The sequence below is a fragment of the Cyprinodon tularosa genome, unplaced genomic scaffold (genome assembly GCF_016077235.1).
Source record: "Cyprinodon tularosa strain WSP-4 unplaced genomic scaffold, ASM1607723v1 ctg141, whole genome shotgun sequence".
Lineage (NCBI taxonomy): Eukaryota > Metazoa > Chordata > Actinopteri > Cyprinodontiformes > Cyprinodontidae > Cyprinodon > Cyprinodon tularosa.
This window is the reverse complement of record NW_024038232.1, coordinates 53071-65318: the sequence shown is the minus strand read 5'-3', so window position 1 is coordinate 65318 and position 12248 is coordinate 53071. Positions and strand designations below refer to the sequence as shown.

Here is a 12248-nt window from a genome sequence, read left to right as displayed (position 1 = left end):
GTCTTTATGATTGGATTAAATTAGTGCCTTGAGATGACCAGCGTTGTAAACACGTTACATGGAGAATAAGGAACAAAGGATACAGTTGTGTAGAAGCTATGAAATGAGACCGCAAGCTGAAAACATCTTACAGGTAAAAGTCATTCCATCTTCATCTTTCGAAACTGGAAATGGCATGGAAATAGGAGAAGAAAACTACTAAGACATGGCTGTTCAAGGGGAGCAGTGGTTGTAGTTAGCTAAGCAGACAAGAGACAAACAGCAAAGAGGGCAAAAGGGTTTCTCTGGAGGAGAGGTGGAGAACCACAGCTCAGGTGAGAGGAGCTGTTTACCTGCTAATCACTCAGTCGCCCTACACCTCTGATGGGCAAGAAGAAACTGTGGATATAGAAGCATGAGGACTTTTATTTGCAGTTTTTCACAGGCTATTGATTTAATACCAAATCTAAGGAGAATAACTGCGATTTGTAACTGTTTAAGTCTAAGGAGAATAACAGTGATCAAAACTTTCCTAGTCAAATCTAGACCTGTTTCTTTACATTTCTTACAATTATTTGATCTTATGTGTTAGTCTTTTATATAATGGCTCAATAAAATAAAATGAATTACAGTTAAGTAAATATTATTTTGTACTATTTTCATCTCTTTATTGGACCGCATATTATTTTTGTCTCATAAATATGATTGGCTGCATCTTTCAGGAAATGATGTGCTAATACCTGTTAGTTATGAAATAAAGCAAAGAAAGACATCCTTTTTATACGTTTCCTTTATTCGTCTATGTAATATCACTTTCATATATACAGCGAACTGCAGTTGGTGCAGAAAAAGCAGCGATTAAAGATTTGATCATATGTAAAATGATTAATGATTAACTGATATGAAAAAAAAAACACATTTACAAGAGAAAATGAAAGTTGCACAAATATTTTGCTTGATGCATGAAGTAAGAGAGGTGCAAAAATTACCTGTAAATCTAAAAAATGGACAGTGTTCATTCAAAAAATACCAAACTCTTTTGAAATACATTGGTCTTTTTTTGTGCTGGTACATCATAAAATACAGCATGCAAATGTATTTCCATAGGTTAAAAAGGTTAGTAAGACTCCCTAACTTAACATTAAAGACTCATATATAACCTAAAATTAAAGGAGCAACAAACATTAATACAAGTCTCTTTGCATTAAAGAAGCATTTTATCCTGAATTTAAATTCTAACTTAAAGGGCTTTTATAATAGACAAAAAATGTAAAAGTTGATTTGCAAATCGATCTGTATTTTTACTGGTACTGTTCAAGTACACAATATAATGAACCAGATACATGATGTTTAATATTTCACATGAATAAACACATCTTGGTACAACATTAAATTGCATTATTAAATGCAAGCAAGCATGTAATAGACCACTAGACAGAGTCCTCTCTGTTCCTAACCTCTCCAACCTCTTTGCCAAAGTTATCGCTGCTAGGATTTGGTTGTCTAACTCCCATCCTGACCTTCCTCTCCTCCTCTCTTTTTTCCTTGTCCAGCAGTCGATAGTTAATTCCCATGCCTACAAACAGGAAGACACTGGAGATGATGAGAACAATCCCACAGGCCTGGTATGTGTACTTGTAATCATGGTAGATGTCTTTTAACTTTCCTGTAAAGACAGAGCAAGTCATAATTTACTATTTTGTTTCAGAAATTGTAAATAGTTGAAAAAAAAAATTTCTTAGCAGAATGCATACTTACCAAGCAATGGAGGCCCTAACAATACAGGAGCACATTCCATAATAGTAACCAAACCCACAGCACTTGAAAAGCGCTGGGCTCCAACCAGATCCATCAAGGTCTCAAACAACACTGCGCTCAGCCACCCAAAGGCGAATCCAAAGAAGATGGAATAAATAACAAAGCCTTTGTAGTCAACAGAAATTGGAGCGAGAACATGGCACACACCGTTATATAAGACAGAAATAGCAAAAAAGTACTGTACCCTGGGCCTGATCCACTTAGTGTTAGCCACAATGCCCATCGAGGGCCGAGCAACCATGTCAACAAAAGCCAACACAGACAGAAGAAATGCTGCCTTCTCTTTGGGGATTTCTTTACTTTTTGCATAATTAGAAAGAAACACCAGTGGAGTAAATAGGCCAAACAACATGACAACATTGCCCATGATGTAGAGTAAAAATCCCCGATGCTTAAACAAAGTGAAGTCCAGGAAGCTGTTAATGGTCTGCACTACACTCTTTCTCTCAGCTGTCTTTTCTGCAGGTTTGGGTTTTGGTCCTATTGGCCTCATAAGCGAACCAGCTACACAGCAATTAAGAAGCAGGCCGCCCAGGATCAGAAAACTTCCTCTCCAACCAAACTGATCATAGAACCAGGTGTTAAGAGGAGCCAACGTAGACAGAAAAACAGGACTGCCAGCCATGGCAATCCCGTTTGCTATTGGTCGTCTCTTGAAGAAGTATTTTCCTATCATAGTGAGGGCTGGGTTGAGGTTAAAGGATAATCCCATACCTAAAAAAATAAATAAATAAAAAGCATGTAAACAGCTGATTTTTTAATTGACTTTAATTGAAAATATAGCAAAAAACAAAAAAACAAAAGACCAACCTCCCATTACACCAACACAAAAGTAAAGTGCTTCAATTGAGTTGCAGAACGAAGCAGCAACAAACCCAGTTCCAGACAGGAGTCCTCCAACCATCATAACAGGACGACTCCCAAATTTGTTCACCAGGATGCTGCTGATAGGACCTGAAAATATTATTTAAAAAAGGACACAAAACTATTAATAAAAGACATTCAGTTTTGAAACCCAGATCTTATGTATGTTCCAAATTCCTCCACCAGGGGGCTCTATTGCCACATTAGTGTTTTGGCAAATTTAAACAGCTTCCTCTTCTGTTGCTGTGAGTGCATCACAGCAAAAGATGTGTTTTCATGTCGTTGGTAATGTGATCTGTCAGAAAACTACAAACACCGCGTTGGAACAATTTAAGCAATACCATGGATCATACAAAATGAAATTATCTAGGAATTTTTTACTCTCTTGGATTTCAAATATTAAACTCTTTAGACAAGTTAGTGTGGGAATGAGATTGTGTGTCTTGGACTTGAGTGTGAGGGGGTGGGGGTGATCACTGCTCTGCACAAGGAAGATAAAAGAAATACTTTTTGCCCTTTTGGCATTTTTTGCACCTCACACTGAAAGGCTGCCTTAATGAGAAATATGTGGAATAGCTTATCAAAATGCATGCCAAATTCAAAAGAAAGAAAAATCTATGAACATTGCTATAACTTGCAGACAAATGACTAGAATGCGTCTAGAGTTGGGATAGCAAACCACTATCTCCATCTAACACTTATACCAATGAGCCTAAATGAGTACGAGGATCCGCATGGAAGACAGTCGTGCCTTCCTGCCAAATCCCTGCAGTCCCCAGTGAAGCTAAATGGAAACTGACAGTTTTTGTTTAGAGGTTGTCCAAACTCATTTACCAGCACGTTGCGAGACAAAGGGTTTTTAAATTGTAATGCAGGCCATCTCCATGCAAACAATGAGTTCCTTCCTTCCACTTTTCAGAAAGGGTTGCTTAGGGCATAAAGGTTGGGTAAGAACCAATGTAGAATATTATGAATGTGATGAATCAAAAATTAAGAGAATAGAAAGATGTATAACAGTATGCTGTTACTGAACTTCTCCTGTTGATTAGATGAAAATATCCAGATAACTATACATACTTGAACAGACTAACCTCACATCTGCTCACAGCAGAGAAAAAAAATTCTCACCTTATTCTCACTTATAATACAATGCAAATGTTTATGTTACATCCGGAAATTAGATTGGATCGTCACTGTCACTCCTAATTTGATAGACTGATAGACTTGAATGTCTATGATGTAACCATTAACCTCTTACCTCATGACCACTGAAACAGTCTATAGCCCCCTGCACCTTAACAATGATTGAGTTGGTATAGAAAATGGATGGACTAAGTCATTATGGACAGATTGGAGTAACATCACATGGAGCTATCAAAACTTAGATTGAGAAAATGCTTCTGCAGAATAAAAAATGTTGTGAGTAATAAAGCCCACACTAGATATTTTTAGTTCTAGCGACATCACGAAAAATTATTTACATCCAACAAAAGGTGAATTACAGTCTGTTGGTCAGGAATGGTTTTCTGGCTTGAGCAAAAATTCTTAATTTTATTTTATTTCTTTATCATAAACTAGGGAAGATGGACTTAGACGTGGATATATTTACTGTGACTCCCATCTGTTGCACTACAGACTTTGCTCTGGCCTGTCATGTTGAAGGACAAATTGCAAACTTCTCAGGTTTCCTACTACATCTACTGTGTGTTCCAAAGCTCACCTATGAGAGGTCATAAGATATAGATTAGGACCAACACAAGGATATGTTAGATCCAAGCAGCTGGATTCAACCTTAGAGACAGCCTGGAGCTCTGTCACCTGGTGAGGAGATTGAAATAGAGCCACCTCTCCTCCACATTAAATGACTCATTCTTGGTATATCTGGAATCCTATCACTGTGACTTACATATTTATTTTGGTTGGTTTATAATTTTGTGGTTTTAAACAACTGTAGATATTTTCCTGTATATCAAAAAGCGCTGAAACTCACATTGTCTAAAAGGAACATTGTCACACTGTGACAACGTCTATTGGGGCAAAGGTGCTTCCTTAACAGATGAAGATCATCTCTCAGAACAGCTTAGTAACAATTGTTTGACTGAGACTTTTCCATCCAGATAGGCAAATGGACTCAAAGCATCTTGGTTCTGTAGGAGTAAAAGGTTAAGTTTGCAAGGAGGGTCATTTGTCACAGCACAGGTGCCACGGCATGCAAAGACGAGAGGTGTCAGAAATATTATTGTATATTACTCAAGTAGAAGTATAAATCCTACTGTTTAAAAACACTTTTGTAGAAGTCAGAGTATCAGCTTAAATGTTTACTCAAGTAAAAGTGTAAAAGTACAATTTTTAAAGCTAATTAAAGTAAAAAAGTTAAAGTAGTGCAGGGATTTTTTAAAAGATGGATGTTTAAAACCTGCGCTATCCTATGAAAGGAACATTTTCTGAATGATAACTTCCTTATACTTCATTTTCTTAGTTTTATAACTAATGGTAACCGTGTCAAATTTAACTTTAGATCATTGTGAATATCAATTTACTTTGTTATGTGGCCAACAACAAGTTGGGGCAGCACAGAGTCCAACCACAAAGAAGTACATTTTCAGGATGTAAAAAATGTATTTGATGGTTTTTATTTTTTTTTTTTAAATCAACAGGCCATAACAAAAATAGGTTTAAATGAAGCAAAACTAAGGAGTCTATTTTGAAAATGTAAGGAGTAGAAAGTAGAGATAATTGCTAAAGAGTAGAGGTAAAAGGTTGTCTACAAATTAATTCCTCTAGTAAATTATAGATATACAGAATGTCTTCTTAAGTAAGGTAATAAAGTATATGTACTGTGTTGCTTGACACCTCTGGTAAAGACATGTGAGGAGCTATAAAAAAAGCTTGGATTTATTTATTTTTATAGGTAAAATGTGTTGATATCTTTCTGTGACGTAAAAAGGCAAATCAAACAGTCTTATAGAATAACACCGTACATGCTTACCACTGCCTACGTGTTGCTTTGCACCCACCTGCAAGGGAAACTAGATGCCAAACACTAAGAAGCATTGATTTCTTAAAGGATTTCAACATCATGATTACATTGAACAGTAATGAGGCCTTACAATGAATGAAGTGTTTCAGTTGTTTGTTGTTTATAATACACATTTGGCATAATTCATTTTGTTTTCAGTGTTTTGCATTTTTTCAGACTGTACTTCTAAATCAGATTAAACTTTTTATGCTTGAGGTCTCTTACTAGGATTTGCAAAATCAATTATGTAGAATAAATGCTTAAAAGAATTCTGTTACATTTGTTAGAGAAATATTAAATGGTTTGTTTAAAATAAAACTTTTACATATTAGAAGGTTGTTAAAGGCTACATTTACAATTTAGGTTAAAACCCAAAATGATGATGGTCCTATATTATAAGCTTCTAACAGGTCCATCTAAAACATTAAAATTATTAAAATGGAAGAAACCTGTGGATAAATGTATGCAGAACTTCTTACAAACAACATTCTTCTATAATACATTGGAAAACAAAATAAATATATACATTGAAATAAAAAGTCAAGGGATACATTCTCAAGACTGCTAAATCTACTTTCCAGATACCTGCTTTAGGTTCTTTATATAAGGGTAAAAGATGAGGGATTCACCCAGATATTAATGTTACTAGGTTTAAAATGTGTGCTAACAGGCTACTCAAGAGCCTTGACTAAAAACAATTATCATTAAAACAAATATTACATTTTGCAAATCTACTTAGGGACAAATACCTTATCTTTTTGGAATATTTTTTCCTTTCCTGATGACAGTTTGAAGTTGTTGGCCATAATATCTATTGTTGCATTTGGAGGAATGAGAGTAGCTTATGAGCTCAGAACAGTATCCCATGATGCGTGACTGTGGCACATCTTGTTAGTGTTTTACTGCAGAGGGACTGGTTCACTTCCAAAAATAGATGATATTATAAGGAAAGAACAGGATGTGGTAAAGTTGATGCCACATCTCAAGACATTAGTCAGGAACTCAAAGCTTCATCAGAAATGTCTCTCAAAGGGCTCTGAGCATAAAGCCAAGGTTAATCAGCTTAAGGACAACAATTACACTGTTCTGGAGATATTCGTGGAAATAGATGGTGAGCTTTGTGGAAGAGAGGCAGCTTACAAACCTGGTACTGCTAAACCACTTCTGTAAGGATTATTGGAGCAAAATTATATCAATTTATTGTGAAAACTTGAGAATGGATGAACAGCTTGTTTCATAATTTTTTCGGTAATTCTACCAAATACCAATTTATCTAAACGTATGAATTTAAAGAAAGTAACAGAAAAATTTTTGTTTGTGGCTTAGCAAATGAAATAACTTTGAGAATCTTGTATCTAAAATGTTTTGTCTGATTTAATGTGTAAGTTTATGGAAAGGTGAACTAAATATCTTTTTTATTGTGAATGCAAAACTAACCTGAAAACAGAAGCTCAAAACTGGTGATTTATCCTGTTGATTTGTACTGCATCCCTCATGTAAACACCTTGGAGGAAAGCCCCCATTTTGGGGACCAGTGTTCTAAAATATCCTTCTTTTTTTGTAGGTGTACAGTGTACAACACATTATTAGAGATAATGATAGAGTTTGGATTTGGGAACCATGTGGGACAATGAAATCTCCTTTGAACTCCACTCTGAGTACATGAATAGACTCTTATCACCACTCAATGGACCAGAAGGTTGTGACATCATCCACCTTCTTATTCATCTCATCAGCAGCAGCAGCAGAGCCAAACTTCCTGGTGGTCTTCCACTCTCAAAGCACAACAGAGAACAATGGCTATACAAAGCAAGGCCTATTCAACTGCTCAAGAGACAGATAGTGTTGCAAAAACACATCAATGTTGTAGCTGCAGTGTTTTTTTTTTCTTTCTCGCAGAATAACATATTTATTAGTTTGGTCTGTTGTATGAGTGCGAGAATTAGATTCTCCTTTGTCCCTAAATGATAGACCTGTCCAAAAGGCTGCATTTCTCCAAAAAGTAAAGAAAAAAAAGATAGATTGACTTTTAACTGAACACAGCATGAGTAAATCTTTTACACTCATGCTAAAAGCAAGGAATTGATTCAGTTGATCTTCCTGATGGGCTAAATGTCAAGTGTTATCAACGGCCTGTGATGTGGGGTGCAGCTCACCTCCGCCGTATGTGACCGCTAACATGATGGAGGAGATCCAAGACACCTGGCTGCTGCTCGCATTGAAGATCACTTCGATTTCCTTGAAGAAGACGGTGATAGACTTGGCAGTTGCATAGGAGAAGCCAATAGAGATAAAGGCCCCAATCACCACCAGCCAACCCCAGCCACCCTCAGGTGGTGGGTAGCCCTGAGGCCCCCCGATGGCAACTGGCATTTTTCCTTAAATACAAAAGTCTGCTGAGGGAAGAGAAAAAAATACAGTAGTGAAGTTAGAGTTTCTTTTAAATTTGTGTTTAAAGTAAATGTTTTTGGAAAAAAAGAGAATGTGTGCAAATCCCCTCACGGTTAATCCTTTCTGATAGTGAGAAGATAAATGTACATCGGCTGATTGCATCTAACTGTAAAACCTTGCGCTGCTTCATGCATTGGTTTCACCACTTCACTTATTGGGAGTGAAACAGTTTTATACAGTATATGACATGAGATAAAGTTTGGCTTTGTATTTGATGCTTTGTCAAGCAGATTATTTTTACCAAGATTAAAACATTTTATTAGCATATTTGCAGAAAAACATGATTTGGGGTCCAGTTTATACCAATATAGCCCACAAGATCAGGTTATATAATTCTAAAACATGAAATTTGTTAAAATGGGAAAAAAATGCAACACATTTCTTTAAATAAAATGAATAAATTTGCTACAAAGCATAGTATCCTGTTGATTGGATTTGATAAAGCTCAGTTTAATATTTATTAAATTGTTTAAATTGAGGGTCCGATTGACAAGCTGTCAGCTTTTTACCTCTAAGAGAAATTATTCACTTTTCTAACTCTAATATGGGCTCTTTCTATTGTAGGAGTCAGTATATCGACTTCCTTTAAAAAGCCCCAAACACTTGTTACTGATTATTATGTTAAATTTAAAAGAACATTTCCCCATTATTTCAGTGAAGCGTTATCATGTAAAGCCTTTTTAGTCATTTTTATATGGGATGTGCGCTGGTAAGGCATGAATCTTTTTTTTTGTTATTTGCAAAGGCCCTTTTCTTGTTGCAATTAAATTAAATTACTACACGGCTATTAATGTTGTATTTTATCTTAAAGCAGGTTCTTTTTGCATCCCTGCTCTGCTGGTGGTTCCTGTGTTAAACAAATCTAGGACATTTTCTTTTTCAATTACTTACTCGTCTGGGTCAATAAAAGAGTTTAAGATTAAGCGTAAAGTTTCTGGTTTTTCCTTTGCTTGAATTGCTCTCTACATGAGTTTACTGAGCTCCCAGCCACTGATCTCCCAACAGTTTTACTTTAGAGGAGATGAATAACAGTGTATCTACAGAGTGGTAAAAGCTTACTGTATTGTTTACACGGGGGGCAGACTGTACAAAGAGTACATTGATCAGACCATGAAAACACGTTCTATTCACACTGCTCCATAGCTCAGGGCTTAGCTCTAAAGTGGGTGATAATATAGCGTTTTTCAGGCGAGCAGGACTTGATTTGGTTGATGAATTGGTTTAGTGCTCTGAAAACTTATTGGATAAGCCGTTCTTGTGCAGCAAGTGGTGAATATTTAATGTGTAGAATAACTTTTGTTATTGAGCTGGGATTTTAGCTGCAGCTGTGCGGCTGTAATTGTGCCTCTAGTGCTGTTCTACAGATACATAAGTGGGAAATAAAAATTAAAACTCATTGTATCTCTCTTAGTCATTCATTATGGATAAAATCTTAAAATCATGTAGTATACACTTGGGTGAATGTTTTTAGATTTGCATATATATTGCTTGAAGCCAACATTATTTAACATTAAGTGGTGGCGCCTGTTTTAGGCTTTGCATGTAATGATTTGTTTGCCTTTTTGTGTTTTAATAGAGAAACTGAAAGCTGTCAGCTGGAGCTTTATGTAAGGTTGGATCATTAACATTATGTGTCTGACTTTATGTCTCATTAGGTTCCCTTTAGCTTTAAGATCAGCAATATGCATTTTGCTTATGGCTGCATTTAGTACATTTCTCTAGGAAAATAACAATGTCACACATGCAAAAAATTATCCTTTATAAATAAATAATGCCTAGATGTTTCATTTTTGAGTTCTGAGTAATTTAACACCAGCAGTCTGTATACAACTTGTATACAATGTGTCAAATCATATAAATCAGGGATTTGCTGTGTTTGAATCACAATGAATAAAGATCTATGTATGTATAGATTTTTACATTTTTTTAATAAAATAAAGGTTTTTAGTTCACTGTAAGTTGGCAACATAATTTTTATATGAATAACATTGTAGAGGCCTTATACTTCTTATACGGGATTATTTGAACCTTTGGTAAAAGTGTCTTAATAAATTAACATGGTAAAAGTTAAAGGTGATTAGATGTATTCCTATAGCGTGCTTTATTATTGGATAAATAATGACTTAACAGCACTTGTCCTTCTTTGTAGTAACATATTTTTGTACACACTTTTCAAACATGCTAGGTTTTCAAAAGAGAGGCATTTAAAAAAGATAATGGGTTCAAAGATATTTTGTGGAATCTACAAACTAAATGAACTGAAGGTAACTCTACTCTGTATTACCTTTCAAACCATTTGTGTTTTAGAGCAGATTTTGACTTTGATTCTTACCTTTATTAAATAAAAGATGTAGATGTTTCAGGTTTTGATTCACCTCCGTCAGTTTTCTTTGAAATCTGCAAAATCATAAGAAAGAAAATGTTTAAATGTTTCCATTCTGTGAACTGAACACCACCAATATTCAGCTTGGCTTCAACATATCAACTGTCTGCATGGAAAATGTACTTTTTTTTATTTCCAGTAAACTGTGTTTTATTTTTTTCTCACTAAAGATCCATCCTCAAGCTAAAAACTGTCTCAAATAGTACGAGCTTCATGTTAGCCAGGTAGAAGAACAAAATAAGCCCTTAATAAAGCAGTGAAAGTGGCAGCGTGAGAGAGCTCATCACAACACACAGACCACTTAAATATTGTTACCGATAGTTTAGGTAAGTTTACTTAACATTTGCTCTGTAAAAGTTTAATCAACTTCCAATACCCTAATGGGAACCCCTTTTTTAAACATTTTTGTCAACAAAACAGTTTGTACTAAAATCGTTAAACAAATGCATTGTGACTATTGTGATCATCAGTTATTTGAGCCTTTATGTCTTAAACCATCCCTGCTTCTCCAAAGACTGGACTTCTGACTGAGTCTAGTCCTGCTTTACAAAATGCTTGTTGTCTAGGTAAAGACTTATGTCTTAAACTTTTTAACTAAACAACATTTTTGACAGATCAGCACCAGTAACGTTCAGTAAAATCTAGGAGTTCCATGCTGAAATATGATTATTTTAGTGAAGTACAGCTTCTTCCCTGCAGCCATGCTCTGGGCCTCCTCTAAGCATATGTTTCTTATATGAAGTATTAAAGTTCAGAAATCAAAAATTCATAGATGAGTAAAATGCCTTAAATGTGCTCAATCAAATTAGCCAAAACATTTACATGGCAACAGAAAAAAAGTTGAACACTTCATAATGAATCATACATTTTCAGTTGAAAAAGTAAATTAAGAGTTTTTTCAAGAAACTTATGCAAAGTGTCTGTGTGGAGCATCTTACCTTGGCAGGAGCTCTAGAAAAAGGACAGAACAGCTCCACAGAATAACCCTCAAGGCTCTTTAATTCAAAGCAGACATAACTGAATATGACTGAGTAGATTTGGATATGGATAAAAAAAAAGAAGATTCACTGCATATGTTTGACAGATTGGTTAGAAGGAATCTGTGGGTCTGTATCTACTATGACAGAGCAAAAGTTGCCAGAGGCACCTTAGCGCCAGCTTCAATCTATTTCCAGTGAGTAAAGTAAAAAAAAAACTGGAGTTCTCTCAGTGACCAGATCAAACAGTGTGTTGATCTGGACACTATAGTGCTAAATGAGAGGGTCAGTCATTCTTATTGGCCGTGGGAGACTTAGTGCCGTGCCCCTTTACAAAGCTTTCTCCACCCCTCTGTCATGTGCTTGTTCAATGGCAAGGTCAAAATAATCCACTACAATAATACTGTATGTGGGGTCTGAGGAGAAAAAAAACAAGTTTGCATAAAAAAAAAAAAAAAGAACTTAAATGCCTTCAAGAAGAAGAATTATTATAGGCAAATCTATCAATTATATGCACACGAGCATTAGAAGCTTTAACTTAAATAAATGAGTTTATTTCATAAACAACAGACATTGTTAACTTCAAGCACCCGAAGAAAGACCATTGAACACTAAAGGGGTCAGTCCTGGTTGAACTTTCCTGCCTAGATCCCTTTGGAGCTGCTAATAATTCCATACCAGGACATGAGAAAGAAAAAAGCTTTAGTAGAGGCAATCACTACAACAGTATGTATATATTAGCTGTCATCAAACCATT

The 12248-nt window shown here is 35.5% G+C and overlaps 1 protein-coding gene across 1 annotated transcript; it reads right to left on the bottom strand.

The window, feature by feature from the left end:
- Nucleotides 1–1269: 1269 nt before the first annotated feature.
- Nucleotides 1270–11771, bottom strand: slc16a1a (solute carrier family 16 member 1a). Its single transcript, XM_038278434.1, has 6 exons — nt 11453–11771; nt 10464–10528; nt 7837–8076; nt 2608–2751; nt 1738–2511; nt 1270–1645 (listed from the first exon to the last, which is right to left on the bottom strand). Exons 3-6 carry the CDS (start codon nt 8051–8053, stop codon nt 1410–1412), a joined length of 1371 nt encoding a protein of 456 aa, XP_038134362.1. The 5' UTR covers nt 8054–8076; nt 10464–10528; nt 11453–11771; the 3' UTR covers nt 1270–1409.
- Between the last annotated feature and the right edge of the window lie 477 nt (nt 11772–12248).

What these genes read in the sequence shown, in the direction of transcription:
- slc16a1a (XM_038278434.1), bottom strand. Translation starts at nt 8,053, where the DNA reads ATGCCAGTTGCCATCGGGGGGCCTCAGGGCTACCCACCACCTGAGGGT. An exon ending in AGCGGTCACATACGGCGGAG is followed by an intron (nt 2,752 to 7,836) that starts GTGAGCTGCACC and finishes TAATATTTTCAG; the next exon opens with GTCCTATCAGCAGCATCCTG. An exon ending in GTTAGGGCCTCCATTGCTTG is followed by an intron (nt 1,646 to 1,737) that starts GTAAGTATGCAT and finishes CTGTCTTTACAG; the next exon opens with GAAAGTTAAAAGACATCTAC.